General features: G+C 46.4%; 1 protein-coding gene across 1 annotated transcript in view; it reads right to left on the reverse strand.

Annotated features, from left to right (window-relative positions):
* The window catches only part of zgc:63863 (uncharacterized protein LOC393372 homolog), a 44,801-nt gene extending 35,030 nt beyond the window's left edge, over positions 1 to 9,771 (reverse strand). Inside the window, exon 1 of the mRNA XM_067968875.1 lies at positions 9,547 to 9,771. Within this exon, the coding sequence (XP_067824976.1) occupies positions 9,547 to 9,646 (100 nt within the window). The 5' untranslated portion in view covers positions 9,647 to 9,771. The remainder of the gene's footprint in view (positions 1 to 9,546) is intronic.
* Positions 9,772 to 17,739: the final 7,968 nt, after the last annotated feature.

Raw genomic sequence — 17,739 nt, forward strand, 5'->3', positions numbered from 1 at the left:
TGGCATGAAGAACGGCCACTTGGACAAGAGACAGGAGGGCGACTGATGGCCATGGAACATTAGCCCAGTAAAGCATCAATGCCTCTGGCAGAGGAGGAATTGAAGAAAGGAAGTTGGCAGAAAAGAGATGGGGGGGAAACAACAACATTCATGACAACACACTCAACCTTAAAAGGACGACTATATTTCAGTCACTGACTACCTGCCAGCATCGTGCATGCTTTTAGAATCAGAATCTTACAGCACTGAAAGAGGCCATTCGGCCCGTCGTACTTGTGCCGGCTCTTTGAAAGAGCTGTCCAATTTAGTCCCATTCCCCATCCTATTCCTCCATAACCCTGCAAATTAGTCCTCGTCAAGTACATGTCCAATTGTCTTTTGAAAGTTCCTATGGAACCTGCTTCCACCACGTTTTCAGGTAGTGCGTTCCAGATCTTAATCCTCTTTGTGAAAAAATTTCTCCTAATTTTCCCCTCTAGTTCTTTTGCCAATTATTTTAAATCTATGACCTCTGGTTACTGACCCACTTGCCAGAGGAAACAATTTCTCCCAACTTGCTCAAAACCCCTCATAATTTTGAATACCTCTATTAAAATCACCCCCTAAACGTCTCTGCTCTAAGAAGTACAATCCCAGCTTCTCCAATCTCTCGACATAACTGAAGTCCCTCATTTCTGATATTATCCTGGTAAACCTCCTCTGCACCCTCTCCAAGACCTTGACATCCTTCCTAAAGTGTGGTGCCTAGAATTGAACACAATACTCCAGTGATTTGTAAAATTTAGCATGAGTACCTTGTTTTTGTATTCAATATCCCTATTTACAAAGCCAAGTATCTCATACACTTTCTTAACCACCTTATCAACTTGCCCTGTCACCTTCAAAGGTTTGTGAATATGCACCACCAGGTCACACTGGTCTTGCACCCCCACTCAAAATAGTGCCATAGATTATGCTGCCCTTCCATGTTATTCCTCCCTTCACACTTATCCACATTAAATTGTATCTGCCATTTCACCAGTCTATGTCCTCCTGAAGTCTGCTACTATCATCCTCACTATTTACTATGTTGACAAGTTTTGTATCAACCACAAACTTTGAAATTGTACTCCTTGTACCCAAGTCCAGGTCATTAATATATAATAAGAAAAACAATCATCCTAATACCAAGCCCTGGGGGACCATAATGCATACTTCTCTCCAATAAGAAAAACATCCATTCACCAGTACGCTCTGCCTCTTATCCCTTAGTCAATACCATACCCAAGTTACCATTGCCCCCTTCAGTCCCATGTGCTTCTATTTTCCGATTAATCATATAATCATAGAAAATTTACGGCACAGAAGGAAGCCATTCGGCTGATCGTGTCCGTGCCGGCCAAAAATGAGTCACCCAGCCTAATCCCACTTTCCAGCACTTGTGCCGTGATCGACAGGGCTACGGACCATCCAGGTACTTTTTAAATGAGTTGAGGGTTTCTGCCTCTACCACCCTTTCAGGCAGTGAGTTCCAGACCCCCACCACCCTTGGGTGAAAATATTTTTCCTCAGCTCCCCTCTAATCCTTCTACCAATCACTTTAAATCTATGTCCGCTGGTTATTGACCTCTCTGCTAAGGGAAATAGGTCCTCCCTATCCACTCTGCCCAGGCCCCTCATAATTTTGTACACCTCAATTAAATCACCGCTCAGCCTCCTTTGTTCCAATGAGAACAACCCCAGCCTATCCAATCTTTCCTCATCGCTAAAATTCTCCAGTCCTGGCAGCGTCCTTATAAATCTCCTCTATACCCTCTCTACTGCAATCACATCTTTCCTGTAACAATGTGACCAGAACTGTACACAGTACTCAAGCTGTGGCCTAACCAGTGTTTTATACAGTTCCAGCATAACATCCCTGCTCTTATATTCTATGCCTCGGCTAATAAAGGAAAGCATTCCATATGCCTTCTTAACCACCTTATCTACCTATCAAGCTAGATAAGTCTGTTGGTAGTACTTTATCAAATGTCATTTGAAAGTCCATATATACACAACATCTACTGCATACCTTCATCAACCACAGAAACATAGAAAATTTACAGCACAGAAGGCAGCCATTCAGCCCATTGTGTCTGTGCCGGTCAAAATAGAGCTACCCAGCCTAATTCCACTTTCCAGCACTTGGTCATAGAATCATAGAAGTTTACAACATGGAAACAGGCCCTTCGGCCCAACATGTCCATGTCGCCCAGTTTATACCACTAAGCTAGTCCCAATTGCCTGCACTTGGCCCATATCCCTCTATACCCATCTTACCCATGTAACTGTCCAAATGCTTTTTAAAAGACAAAATTGTACCCGCCTCTACTACTGCCTCTGGCAGCTCGTTCCAGACACTCACCACCCTTTGAGTGAAAAAATTGCCCCTCTGGACCCTTTTGTATCTCTCCCCTCTCACCTTAAATCTATGCCCCCTCGTTATAGACTCCCCTGCCTTTGGGAAAAGATTTTGACTATCTACCTTATCTCTATGCCCCTCATTATTTTATAGACTTCTATAAGATCACCCCTTAACCTCCTACTCTCCAGGGAAAAAAGTCTCAGTCTATCCAACCTCTCCCTATAAGTCAAACCATCAAGTCCCGGCAGCATCCTAGTAAATCTTTTCTGCACTCTTTCTAGTTTAATAATATCCTTTCTATAATAGGGTGACCAGAACTGTACACAGTATTCCAAGTGTGGCCTTACTAATGTCTTGTACAACTTCAACAAGACATCCCAACTCCTGTATTCAATGTTCTGACCAATGAAACCAAGCATGCTGAATGCCTTCTTCACCACCCTATCCACCTGTGACTCCACTTTCAAGGAGCTATGAACCTGTACTCCTAGATCTCTTTGTTCTATAACTCTCCCCAACGCCCTACCATTAACGGAGTAGGTCCTGGCCCGATTCGATCTACCAAAATGCATCACCTCACATTTATCTAAATTAAACTCCATCTGCCATTCATCGGCCCACTGGCCCAATTTATCAAGATCCTATTGCAATCCTAGATAACCTTCTTCACTGTCCACAATGCCACCAATCTTGGTGTCATCTGCAAACTTACTAACCATGCCTCCTAAATTCTCATCCAAATCATTAATATAAATAACAAATAACAGCAGACCCAGCGGACTGAGGCACACCGCTGGACACAGGCATCCAGTTTGAAAAACAACCCTCTACAACCACCCTCTGTCTTCTATCGTCAATCCAATTTTGTATCCAATGGCTACCTCACCTTGGATCCTGTGAGTTTTAACCTTATGTAACAACCTACCATGCAGTACCTTGTCAAAGGCTTTGCTAAAGTCCATGTCGACCACGTCTACTGCACAGCCCTCATCTATCTTCTTGGTTACCCCTTCAAAAAACTCAATCAAATTCGTGAGACATGATTTTCCACTCACAAAACCATGCTGACTGTTCCTAATCAGTCCCTGCCTCTCCAAATGCCTGTAGATCCTGTCCCTCAGAATACCCTCTAACAACTTACCCACTACAGATGTCAGGCTCACCGGTGTGTAGTTCCCAGGCTTTTCCCTGCCGCCCTTCTTAAACAAAGGCACAACATTTGCTACCCTCCAATCTTCAGGCGCCTCACCTGTAGCTGTCGATGATTCAAATATCTCTGATGTGGAGATGCCGGTGATGGACTGGGGTTGACAATTGTAAACAATTTTACAACACCAAGTTATAGTCCAGCAATTTTATTTTAAATTCACAAGCTTTCGGAGATTTCCACACAACCCTGCCACGGTAACCTCTGCAAGACATGCCAGATCATCGACACAGATACCACCATCACACGAGAGGACACCACCCACCAGGTGCATGGTTCATACTCCTGTGACTCGGCCAACGTTGTCTACCTCATACGTTGCAGGAAAGGATGCCCCAGAGCATGGTACATTGGCGAGACCATGCAGACGCTGCGACAACGGATGAACGGACACCGCGCAACAATCGCCAAACAGGAGGGTTCCCTCCCAGTCGGGGAACACTTCAGCAGTCATGGACATTCATCCACCGACCTTCGGGTAAGCGTACTCCAAGGCGGCCTTCGAGACACACGACAACGCAAAATCGTCGAGCAGAAATTGATAGCCAAGTTCCGCACCCATGAGGACGGCCTCAACCGGGATCTTGGGTTCATGTCACGCTACACGTTACCCCACCAGCGAACAAATGTTATCTGTTTTTAATATAATGGGTCATTTGCTGGCTCTCTCTGCCTTCCGGATGTTTCTGCCTCTCTCTGTTTTTTTTCTCTGTTTTTTTTCCCTGTTTGTTTTTTTGTTGAATGTGTATTCGGGGGTTCTGCAGGTGACACCTCTCTGTCTGAACACGGTGATTGCCTTGGCAACGGGCAGTTGCAGGGGCAGTCTGTAAACACCATGTATTGTTCTATATGTATAAATGCGTAGGCTTCAAGGAGCTCTTGAAACATTTGCCTGAGGAAGGAGGAAATCTCCGAAAGCTTGTGAATTTAAAATAAAATTGCTGGACTATAACTTGGTGTTGTAAAATTGTTTTCAAATATCTCTGCTAGGGGACCCGCAATTTCCTCCCTAACCTCCCATAACGTCCTGGGATACATTTCATCAGGTCCCGGAGATTTATCTACCTTAGCCTTGTAGGTTACGGCACTTCAAGTGCATATCCAAATGCATTTTAAATGAGTTGAGGGTTTCTGCCTCTACCACCCTTTCAGGCAGCGAGTTCCAGACCCCCACCACCGTCTGGGTGAAAAAATATTTCTTCAGCTCCCCTCTAATCCTTCCACCAGTTACTTTAAATCTATGCCCTCTGGTTATTGACCCCACTGCTAAGGGAAATAGGTCCTCCCTATCCACTCTATCTGGGCCCCTCATAATTTTATACACCTCAATTAAATCTCCCCTCAGCCTCCTCTGTTCCAAAGAAAACAAACCCAGCCTATCCAATCTTTTCTCATAGCTAAAATGTTGCAGCCCTTGCAACATCCTCGTAAATCTCCTCTGTACCCTCTCTAGTGCAATCACATCTTTCCTGTAATGTGATGACCAGGACTGTACGCAGTACTCAAGCTGTGGCCTAACTAGCGTTTTATACAAAACCTTCCTGCTCTTATATTCTATGCCTCGGCTAATAAAGGAAAGTATCCCATATGCCCCTTTAACCACCTCATCCACCTGTCCTGATACCTTCAGGGATCTGTGGACATGCACTTCAAGGTCCCTTTGTTCCTCTACACCTCTCAGTACCCTCCCATTTATTGTGTGTTCCTGTGTCTTGTTTGACCTCCCCAAATGCATTACCTCACACTTCTCTGGATTGAATACCATTTGCCACTTTTCTGCCCACCTGACCAGCCCATTGATATCTTCTTGCAGTCTACAGCTTTCCTCCTCACTAACAAAAATTGGCCAATTTTTGAGTCATCTGCAAACTTCTTGATCAAGCCCCCTACATTTAAGTCTAAAACATTAATACATACCACAAAAAGCAAGGGACCTAGTACTGAGCCTTTCAGAAGCCCACTGGAAACAGCCTTCCAGTCACAAAAACACCCATCGACCATTACCCTTTGCTTCCTGCCACTGAGCCAATTTTGGATCCAATTTGCCATAGTCCCTTGGATCCCATCGCTTTTACTTTTTTGACCAGTCTGCCACGTGGGACCTTGTCAAAAGCCTTGCTAAAATCCACATACACTACATCAAACACACTACTGTCATCGACCCTCCTGGTTACCGCTTCAAAAAGTTCAAATAAGTTAATCAGACACTACCTTCCCTTAACAAATCCACGTTGACTGTCCTTGATTAATCTGTGCCTTTCTAAATGATAGTTTATACTATCCCTCAGAATTGATTCCAATAATTTGCCCACCACTGTAATTACTCGGTCTATCCTTTTGTCCCTTTTTAAACAACGGTACAACATTAGCAGTCCTCCAATCCTCCGGCACCACACCTGTAGCCAGTAAGGATTGGAAAATGATGGTCAGAGCCTCCGCTATTTCCTCCCTTGCTTCTTAACAGCCTGGGATACATTTTATCCGGGCCTGGTGATTTATCTACTTTCAAAGATGCTAAACCCCTTAATACTTCCTCTCTCACCATACTTACCCCATCCAATATTTCACACTCAACTACAATCTCTGCATCATCCCCCTCGTGAAGACAGACACAATGTATTCATGAAGAACCATACCCACATCTTCCACCTCCACACAGAGAGCAAAAAGATAACCTAATAGGCCCTACTCTTTCCTTACTTATCCTCTTGCTCTTTATGTATTTATAAAACATTTCTGGTAAGTCAGGTAATCAGGTAAGTCCGACGCGATTAGCCTTTAACACATCCATGTTGACTGTCCCTTATTAACCCATGCTTCTCCAAATGAGAATTAATTTTGACCTTGACAAAGGTCTCTAGTAGTTTTCCCATCAGTGACATTGGACTGACTGGCCTGTAGTTACCAGGTTGATCCCTCTCCCCTTTTTTTTTGAACAGGAGCGTTTTTCTTATTTAGAAATCCAGGTGAGGAGCAGAGACCTACTGCTCAAGGACATCAACAAGGTTGAAAAAGTGTAAAAGATGAGTTAAAACAGGAAAGTGTGACTAGACAACACCAAACTTGGGTTTTAAAAGCCTGAAGATTTATCAAGAAGGAAAGGATGAAATAAGAAGTTCTGGAGTTTTGAGATGCTGCAAAAGAGGGAGCAAGTATGAGACAGTGCAATTGGTCTTGATTTCAACACAAGACAGGTTGCAGGAGGAAGGAAAGACAGCTCGGAGGGCATATTTCAGTTTAGAAGGAATAAACCAAAAGCAGAGGAGCACTGACCACAGCAGTTTCAATCAGATAGAGGCAGACAAGAAAGTTGTAACAGAGTGAGGGTTGTAAGATATAGAGGTGAGCGACATTACACATTTAATGTTTAGTTTAGTACATTAAACAAGGTGATGCTAATGACATTACCCAAGCCCTTCAAACATATTACTGTTTTATAACGTACTCCTGCTTTGTATACATTTGTTTGTATATTATGTATTACTATCGAAAACTAATGAAAACAATTAACTGCTCAGTCCCCTTCCTTCAAATGCTCCCTTTAAGAGGAAACTAATGACATTCCAAAAGGTGCCTTTCTATTGCACTTAATCGTGTCTGGACATCCCAAAACACTGGTTTATGTGTCACTATATTTGCTATTTCTATATCAATAAATTTGCATATTAGTTCTTAATATATTTAGTTGACAGACTATATATCAACACATTTACTGTTTGGATCTTGTGCAATAAAACTATTTTCATATTATGGATTAATATCTTTTCTAGATTTTTTTTAAAATTCTCAGACTGTGGATGCCCCTGGCGAGGCCAGCATTTATTGCCCATCCCTGGAGGCCATTAATTACTGGATTAATAGTCCAGTAGCATAACCACATTACCGTAATCCTCTGTCTGCATTCTATGTATCAATACATTTACAGTCTGCATTCGATGTACCAAAACGCTCACTTTGCATACAATGCATCAATATTGGACGGACGTAGATTTAAGATGATTGGCGAAAGAACCAAAGGCGACATGAGGAAAACATTTTTTTTTACACAGCGAGTGGGTAGGATCTGGAATGCACCTCCCGAGGGGGTGGTGGAGGCAGATTCAATCATGGTCTTCAAAAGGGCACTGGATAAGTAATTGAAAGGAAAAAATTTGCAGGGCTACGGGAAAGGGCGGGGGAGTGGGACTAGCTGGATTGCTCTTGAATAGAGCCGGCACGGACTCGATGGGCCGAATGGCATCCTTCTGTGCTGCAACCTTTCTATGATTATTTGCACATTATGTATTAATATATGGACATGACTTGCTATTCACATTAATAAAGTTAGTATTTATATTGTTGTAAACTTGACCTCATCCAAAACTCTGCTGCCCATATCCTAACTCGCACCACGTCCCGTTCACCCATCACCCCCTGTGCTCGCTGACCTACATTGGCTATTGGTCCAGCAACACTTCCATTTTAAAATTCTCATCCTTGTTTTCAAATCCCTCCATGGCCTCGCCCCTCCCTCCCTCTCTGTCTGTCTGTAACCTCTCGCCGAGATCTCTGCGCTCCTCCAATTCTGCCCTCAAGCATCCCCGATTTTCCAACGCTCCAACCATCAGCGGCCGTGCCTTCACCTCCCTGGGCCCCACCGAGCTCTGCAATCCCCTCCCCAAACCTCTCCGCCTCGCTCTCTCCTCCTTTAAGACCCACCTCTTTGGCCAAGCCTGTCCAAAAAACGGCTCCTTAGGTGGCTCGGTGTCAAAATTCTGTCTGATTTACGGTCCTGTGAAGCGACTTAGGACATTTTTTTTCACTACGTTCAAGGCACGGTGTAAAAATGCAAGTTGTAGTTAAATGCGATGCATCACCAGACTTACTCTTCACACATCGATGCATTTGCTGCCCCCCCCTTGCCCCCTGCTCTGGATGGAGAGTTTCACCCCCCCCCTCCCTCTGCTCTGGATGGAGATTTTCACCCCCCCCTCCCTTGCTCTGGATGGAGACTTTCACACCCCCCCTCCCTTGCTCTGGATGGAGACTTTCACACTCCCCCTCCCTTGCTCTGGATGGAGACTTTCACACCCCCCCTCCCTTGCTCTAGATGGAGATTTTCACCCCCCCCTCCCTTGCTCTGGATGGAGACTTTCACACCCCCCCCCCTGCTCTGGATGGAGGTTTTCACTGCCCCCCCCCCTGCTCTGGATGGAGGTTTTCACTACCCCCCCCCCGCTCTGGATGGAGATTTTCACCCCCCCCCCCTCTCTCTCTTGCGCTGGATGGAGATTTTCACTGCGCCCCCCCCCTCTCCCTTGCTCTGGATGGAGATTTTCACTGCCCCCCCCTCTCCCCTGCTCTGGATGGAGATTTTCACTGCCCCCCCCCCCCTCCCCTGCTCTGGATGGAGATTTTCACTGCCCCCCCCCCCTGCTCTGGATGGAGATTTTCACTACCCCCCCTCTCCCCTGCTCTGGATGGAGATTTTCACTACCCCCCCTCTCCCCTGCTCTGGATGGAGATTTTCACTACCCCCCCTCTCCCCTGCTCTGGATGGAGATTTTCACTGCCCCCCCCTGCTCTGAATGGAGATTTTCACTGCCCCCCCCTGCTCTGAATGGAGATTTTCACTGCCCCCCCCTGCTCTGAATGGAGATTTTCACTGCACCCCCCCCTGCTCTGAATGGAGATTTTCACTGCCCCCCCCTGCTCTGAATGGAGATTTTCACTGCCCCCCCCTGCTCTGAATGGAGATTTTCACTGCACCCCCCCTGCTCTGAATGGAGATTTTCACTGCCCCCCCCTGCTCTGAATGGAGATTTTCACTGCACCCCCCCTGCTCTGAATGGAGATTTTCACTGCACCCCCCTGCTCTGGATGGAGATTTTCACTGCACCCCCCCTGCTCTGAATGGAGATTTTCACTGCACCCCCCCCTCTCACCGGCCCAGGGCACGCCGGCGCGCGCACCTTACCTGCGCCGGCCCGCCGGGCTGAGCTCGAGCCGCTATCGGCGGCGACGGCCAGCCGGTTCACACACGGCAAGCTCGGCTTCCTGCCTTTCTTTCCGTTCATCCGGAGAATTTTCTTTTATTGTTGATTTATTTTTTTTAAGAATATAAAAAATTTTTTTGAAAAAAAAAAGCAGCTGACGGACCGGACGGACGAGACCCGCCGCTCCCCCTCACCACCCGGGACAACGGGCTCCTAGCCAGTCCCGCCCCTTTACCGCCGCCTGATTGGTGGAAGTCCACCGTCCACTTCACTGCCGACCGTTAACGGCGAGGAGTTAAAGCTCCGGGTGCTGATTGGTCAATCTGAGTGTCAATCATACGCTACACCCACCGGCAGGGCGGCGGCGCGTGGTGACGTGTCGGCAAAGGATTCTGGGAGTTGTAGTCGCACGGCCGACTACTGTCTGACTTTGAGCCCAATTTCATAGAATCATAGAAGTTACAACATGGAAACAGGCCCTTCGGCCCAACATGTCCATGTCGCCCAGTTTGTCCATGTCGCCCAGTTTATTCACAGATTGCCCAGATCTCTGTCCTCCAACTCTGGCCTCTTGTGCAGCAGCGATTATAATCGCTCCAACATTGGAGGCAGTGCCTTCAGCTGCCTTGACACCACCCCCCCCCCCCCCCCCCCCCGCCAACCTCTGCAATTCCCTCCCTGTCCTAATGGTTCCTTACATGGCTGGGTGTCAATTTTTGTTTGATAATATTCCTGTGAAGCACCTTGGGACGTTTTATCACAGTGGATACAGCACAGGAGGAGGCCATTCGGCCTATCGTGCCTGTGCCGGCTCTTTGGAAGAGCTATCCAATTAGTCCCACTCCCCTGCTCTTTCCCCATAGCCCTGTAAATATTTTCCCTTCAAGTATTTAGCCAATTCCCTTTTGAAAGTTACTATTGAATCTGCTTCCACCACCCTTTCAGGCAGCGCATTCCAGATCATAACAACTCTCTGTGTAAGAAAATGTTTCCTCATGTTGTCTCTGGCTCTTTTGCCGATCACTTTAAATCTGTGTCCTCTGGTTATGGACCTTTCTGCCACTGGAAACAGTTTCTCCTAATTTACTCTATCAAAACCCTTCATAATTTTGAACACCTCTATCAAATCTCCCTTTAACCTTCTCTGTTCTAAGGAGAACAACCCCAGCTTCTCCAGTCTCTCCACATAACTGAAGTCCCTCATCCCTGGACCGTTCCAGTAAATCTCTTCTGCACCCTCTGAAAGGCCTTCACATCCTTCTGTGGTGCTCAGAATACTCCAGCTGAGCCCTAACCAGTGTTTTATAAAGGTTTAGCATAACGTCCTTGCTTTTGTACTCTATCCCTCCATTAATAAAGCCCAGGATCCCATATGGATTTTTAACAGCCTTCTAGACTTGTCCTGCCACCTTCAAACATTTGTGTACATACACCCCCAGGTCTCTCTGTTTCTGCATCCCCTTTAAAATTGTACCATTTAGTTTATATTGCCTCTCCTCATTCTTCCTACCAAAATGCATCACTTCACACTTCTCTGCATTAAATTTCATCTGCCATGTGTCTGCCCATTTCACTAGTCTGTGACTATCCTCCACATTGTTTACTACATTTCCGAGTTTCATGTCATCTACAAACTTTGAAATTATACCCTCTATACGCAAATCCTGGTCATTAATATATATCAAAAAGAGCAGTGTCCTAATACTGACCCCTGGGGAACACCACTGTATACTTCCCAACAGTCTGAAAAATAACCGTTCACCACTACTCTCTGCTTTCTGTCCCCTGGCCAATTTTGGATACATGCTGCCATTATCCTTTTCATCCCATGGGCTTTAATTTTGCTAATAAGTTTATTATGTGATACTTTATCATATGCTTTTTGAAAGTCCATATTCACAACATCAACCACACTACCCTCATCAACCCTCTCCATTACTTAGAATCATAGAAAGTTACGGTACAGGCGGAGGCCATTCAGCCCATCGTGGGCGTGTCGGCTAAAAAAGAGCAACCCAGCCGAATCCCACTTTCCAGCACTTGGTCCGTAGCCCTGTAGGTCACGGCTCTTCAGGTGCACATCCAAGTAGTTTTTAAATGAGTTGAGGGTTTCTGCCTCTACCACCCTTTCAGGCAGTGAGTTCCAGACCCCCACCACCCTCTGAGCAAAAAAATTCTCCTCAGTTTCCCTCTAATCCTTCTACCAATTACTTTAAATCTATGCCCCCTGGTTATTGACCCCTCCGCTAAGGGAAATAGGTCCTCCCTATCCACCCTAACTAGGCCCCTCATAATTTTGTACACCTCAATAAAATCTCCCTTCAGCCTCCTCCTTTGTTCCAAAGAAAAAAACCCCAGCCTATCCAATCTTTTCTCATAGCTAAACTTCTCCAGCCCTGGCAACATCCTCTTAATCTCCTCTGTACCCTCTTTAGTGCAATCACATCTTTCCTGTAATGTGGTGACCAGAACTGTACACAGTACTCAAGCTGTGGCCTAATCAATGTTTTATACAGTTCCAGCATAACCTCCGTGCTCTTATATTCTATGCCTCAACGAACAAAGGAATGTGTTCCATATACCTTCTTAACCACCTTATTTACCTGTCCTGCTACCTTCAGGGATCTGTGGGCATGCACTTCAAGGTCCCTCACTTCCTCTACACCTTTCAGTATCCTCCCATTTATTGTGTATTCCCTTGCCTTGTTTTGTCCTCCCCAAATGCATTACCTCACACTTCTCGGGATTGAGTTCCATTTGCCACTTTTCTGCCCACTTGATCAGTCCATTGATATCTTCCTGCAGTCTACAGCTTTCCTCCTCACTATCAACCACACGGTCAATTTTTGTATCATCTGCAAACTTCTTAATCATGCCCCCTACATTTAAGTCCAAAGCAAGGGACCTCTTACTGAGCCCTGCAGAACCCCACTGGAAACAGCCTTCCAGTCACAAAAACACCCGTCAACCATTACCCTTTGCTTCCTGCCACTGAGCTAATTTTGGATCCAATTTGCCACAGTCCCTTGGATCCCATGGGCTTGTACTTTTTTGACCAGTCTGCCATGTGGGGACCTTGTCAAAAGCCTTGCTAAAATCCACGTAGACTACATCAAATGTACTACCCACATCGACCCTCCTTGTTACCGCCTCAAAAAATTCAATCAAGTTAGTCAGACACGACCTTCCCTGAACAAATCCATGCTGACTGTCCTTGATTACTCCGTGTCTTTCTAATGGCGGTTTATCCTGTCCCCCAGAATTGATTCCAATAATTTGCCCACCACCGACGTTAGACTGAATGGCCTGTAATTACTTGGTCTATCCCTCGCTCCCTTTTTAAACAATGGTACAACGTTAGCAGTCCTCCAATCCTCCGGCACCATGCCTGTATCCAGTGAGGATTGGAAAATGATGGTCAGAGCCTCCGTTACTTCTTCCCTTGCTTCTTTTAACAGCCTGGGATACATTTCATCCGGGCCTGGCGATTTATCTACTTTCAACAATATAAGAACATAAGAAATAGGAGCAGGAGTAGGCCATACGGTCCCTCGAGCCTGCTCCGCCATTCAACAAGATCATGGCTGATCTTCTACCTCAGTGCAATTTTTCTGCACCATCCCCATATCCCTTGATGCCTTTAAAGTCTAGAAATCTATCGATCTCTGTTTGGAATGTACTCAATGACTGAGCCTCCACAGCCCTCTGGGATAGAGAATTCCCTTTCATAAATCCATGTTGACTCTGACAAATCCTATTATTATTTTTTAAGTGTCCTGTTATCACATCCTTTATTGTAGATTCTAGCATTTTCCCTACTACTGATGTCAGGCTAACAGGTCTGTAGTTCCCTGTTTTCTCTCTCCCTCCTTTCTTAAATAGTGGGGTTACATTTGCTACCCTCCAATCTGCAGAAACCATTCCAGAATCTATAGAATTTTGGAAGATGACAACCAATGCGTCCACTCTCTCTATAGCCACCTCTTTCAAAACCCTGGGATGTAGATCATCAGGTCCTTGGGATTTATCAACTTTCAGTCCCATTAATTTTTCTAGGACTATTTTTTTACTAATACTAATTTCCTTCAGTTCCTCATTCTCGCCAGACCCTTGGTTCTTTAATTTTTTTTATTCGTTCATGGGATGTGGGTGTCGCTGGCGAGGCCAGCATTTATTGCCCATCCCTAATTGCCCTTGAGAAGGTGGTGGTGAGCCGCCTTCTTGAACCGCTGCAGTCCGTGTGGTGAAGGTTCTCCCACAATGCTGTTAGGAAGGGAGTTCCAGGATTTTGACCCAGTGACGATGAAGGAACGGCGATATATTTCCAAGTCGGGATGGTGTGTGACTTGGAGGGGAACGTGCAGGTGGTGGTGTTCCCATCTACCTGCTGCCCTTGTCCTTCTAGGTGGTAGAGGTCGCGGGTTTGGAAGGTGCTGTCGAAGAAGCCTTGGCGAGTTGCTGCAGTGCATCCTGTGGATGGTACACACTGCAGCCACAGTGCGCCGGTGGTGAAGGGAGTGAATGTTTAGGGTGGTGGATGGTGTGCCAATCAAGCGGGCTGCTTTGTCCTGGATTGTGTCAAGCTTCTTGAGTGTTGTTGGAGCTGCACTCATCCAGGCAAGTGGAGAGTATTCCATCACACTCCTGACTTGTGCCTTGTAGATGGTGGAAAGGCTTTGGGGAGTCAGGAGGTGAGTCACTCACCGCAGAATGCCCAGCCTCTGACCTGCTCTTGTAGCCACAGTATTTATATGGCTGGTCCAGTTGATTTTCTGGTCAACGGTCATTGCCTGGCATTTGTCTGGTGCGAATGTTACTTGCCGCTTATCAGCCCAAGCCTGGATGTTGTCCAGGTCTTGCTGCATGCGGGCACGGACTGCTTCATTATCTGAGGGGTTGCAAATGGAACTGAACACTGTGCAATCATCCCCATTTCTGACCTTATGATGGAGGGATGGTCATTGATGAAGCAGCTGAAGATGGTTGGGCCTAGGACACTGCCCTGAGGAACTCCTGCAGCAATGCCCTGGGGCTGAGATGATTGGCCTCCAACAACCACTACCATCTTCCTTTGTGCTAGGTATGACTCCAGCCACTGGAGAGTTTCCCCCTGATTCCCATTGACTTCAATTTTACTAGGGCTCCTTGGTGCCACACTCGGTCAAATGCTGCCTTGATGTCAAGGGCAGTCACTCTCACCTCACCTCTGGAATTCAGCTCTTTTGTCCATGCTTGGACCAAGGCTGCAATGAGATCTGGAGCCGAGTGGTCCTGGCAGAGTCCAAACTGAGCATCAGTGAGCAGGTTATTGCGAGTAGGTGCTGCTTGATAGCACTGTCGACGACACTTCCATCACTTTGCTGTTGATCGAGAGTAGACTGATGGGGCGGTAATTGGCCGGATTGGATTTGTCCTGCTTTTTGTGGACAGAACATACCTGGGCAATTTTCCACATTGTCGGGTAGATGCCAGTGTTGTAGCTGTACTGGAACAGCTTTCTAGAGGCGCAGCTAGTTCTGGAGCACAAGTCTTCAGCACTACAGCCGGGATGTTGTCGGGGCCCATAGCCTTTGCTGTATCCAGTGCACTCAGCCATTTCTTGATATCACATGGAGTGACTCGAATTGGCTGAAGACTGGCTTCTGTGATGGTGGGGATATCGGGAGGAGGCCGAGATGGATCATCCACTCGGCACTTCTGGCTGAAGATGGTTGCAAACGCTTCAGCCTTGTCTTTTGCACTGACATGCTGGGCTCCGCCATCATTGAGGATGGGGATGTTTACAGAGCCTCCTCCTACCGTTAGTTGTTTAATTGTCCACCACCATTCACGACTGTTTGTGGCAGGACTGCAGACCTTTGATCTGATCCGTTGGTTGTGGAATCGCTTAGCTCTGTCTATAGCATGTTGCTTCTGCTGTTTAGCATGCATGTAGTCCTGAGTTGTAGCTTCACCAGGTTGGCACCTCATTTTTAGGTACACCCGGTGCTGCTCCTGCCATGCTCTTCCACACTCCTTATTGAACCAGGGTTGATCCCCTGGCTTGTTGGTAATGGTAGAGTGAGGAATATGCCGGGCCATGAGGTTACAGATTGTGCTGGAATACAATTCTGCTGCTGCTGATGGCCCACGGCGCCTAATGAATGCCCAGTTTTGAGCTGCTAGATCTGTTCTGAATCTATCCCATTTAGCACGGTGGTAGTGCCACACAACACATTGGATGGTGTCCTCAGTTCGAAGACGGGACTTCATCTCCACGATGACTGTGCGGTGGTCACTCCTACCAATACTGTCATGGACAGATGTATTTGCATTTCTGGAAGGTTTTTTGTGTCTTCTTCTGTGAAGACAGACACAAAGTATTTGTTTAATTTCTCTGCCATTTCCTTATTCCCCATTATAAATTCTCCCGTCTCTGTCTGTAAGGGACCCACATTTGCCTTTGCCAGTCTTTTCCTTTTTACATACCTATAGAAGCTTTTGCAGTCTGTTTTTATGTTTCTTGCTAGTTTACTCTCATATTCTATTTTCCCTTTCTTGGTCCTCCTTTGCTGAATTCAAAAAATGCTCCCAATCCTCAGGCTTGCTGCTTTTTCTGGCAACTTAATATGCCTCTTCCTTTGATTTAATACTATCTTTAATTTCTCTTGTTAGCCACGGTTCGACCACTTTTCCTGTTCGGTTTTTGTACCTTAAAGGAATATATATTTGTTGCAAATTAAGTATTAGTTCTTTAAATGCTAGCCATTGTCTCTCTACCGTCATACCTTTTAATGTAGTTCCCCAATCAACCTCAGCCAACTTGCGCCTCATCCCTTCATAGTTTCCTTTGATTAGATTTAAGACCCTAGTTTCGGATTGAACTACATCACTTTCAAACTTAATGAAGAATACTATCAAAGATGCTAATCCCCTTAACACTTCCTCTCTCACTATGTTTATCCCATCCAATATTTCACACTCCTCCTCCTTAACTACAATCTCTGCATCGTCCCTCTCCTTTGTGAAGACAGATGCAAAGTATTCATTAAGAACCACACCCACATCTTCAGCCTCCACACATAGTTTACCTTTTTGGTCTCCGATAGGCCCTACTCTTTCCTTAATTATCCTCTCGCTCCTAATGTAATTATAAAACACCTTTGGGTTTAGACTGGGTAAATTGTCACCTCAGAGCAGGAATGACATTTTTGGAATCTTCTGGTCTGTATTTTTTAACGAAACCATTGGGAGAGCTGTCATTTGCATTCCCTGAGCACAACAGGGAGAACCTTAAGCAGCATTTCTGGCTGGTCTCACCTCGAATGCTGGCAATTGCGTCCTTGAATCAGGATGGGTTTGATCAATTCTCCTCCTCCGCCATTAGGTGGCACTGTGATCAAAGACACAGCACCTGCCCACAAGGGCAACAACAACAACTTGCATTTGTATAGCGCCTTTAACGTCCCAAGGCGCTTCACAGGAGCGTAATCACAGTGTGCCAAAGAAGGAGATACTAGGGCAGGCTTGCTCAAAGAGGTCGGTTTTAAGGAAGAGAGAGAGGTGGAGAGGCGGAGAGGTTTAGGGAATTTAGGGCCCAGGCAGCTGAAGGCACGGCCGCCAATGGTGGAGCGAAGGGAAGGGTTGGAGGAGCGCAGACGCTTGTAGGGCTGGAGGAGGTTACAGAGTTAGGGAGGGGGCGAGGCCATGGAGGGATTTGAACATCAGGATGAGAAATTTAAAGTCTTGGCATTGGTGGACCGGGAGCCAGTGAGTAGGTCAGCGAGCACAGGGGGTGATGGGAGAACGGGACTTGGTGCGAGTTTCGATACGGGCAGCAGAGTTTTGGATGAGTTCAAGTTTATGGAGGGTGGAAGATAGGAGGCCGGGAGAGCGATGGAATAGTCCAGCCTAGAGGTAGCAAAGGCATGGATGAGGGTTTCAGCAACAGATGAGATGAGACAGGGGCGGAGACGGGCGATGTGACGGAGGTGGATGTAGGCGGTCTTGGTGATTGAGCGGATATGTGGTTGGAAGCTCATCTCAGGGTCAAATAGGAAACCGAGGTTGTGAACAGTCTGGTTCAGCCTCAGACAGTGGCCAGGGAGAGGGATGGAGTCGGTGGCGAGGGAACAGAGTTTGTGGCGGGGACCTAATTGCTTCGGTCTTCCCAATATTTAATTGGAGAAAATTTC

Source organism: Heptranchias perlo, chromosome 2 (assembly GCF_035084215.1).
Source record: "Heptranchias perlo isolate sHepPer1 chromosome 2, sHepPer1.hap1, whole genome shotgun sequence".
Classification (NCBI taxonomy): domain Eukaryota; kingdom Metazoa; phylum Chordata; class Chondrichthyes; order Hexanchiformes; family Hexanchidae; genus Heptranchias; species Heptranchias perlo.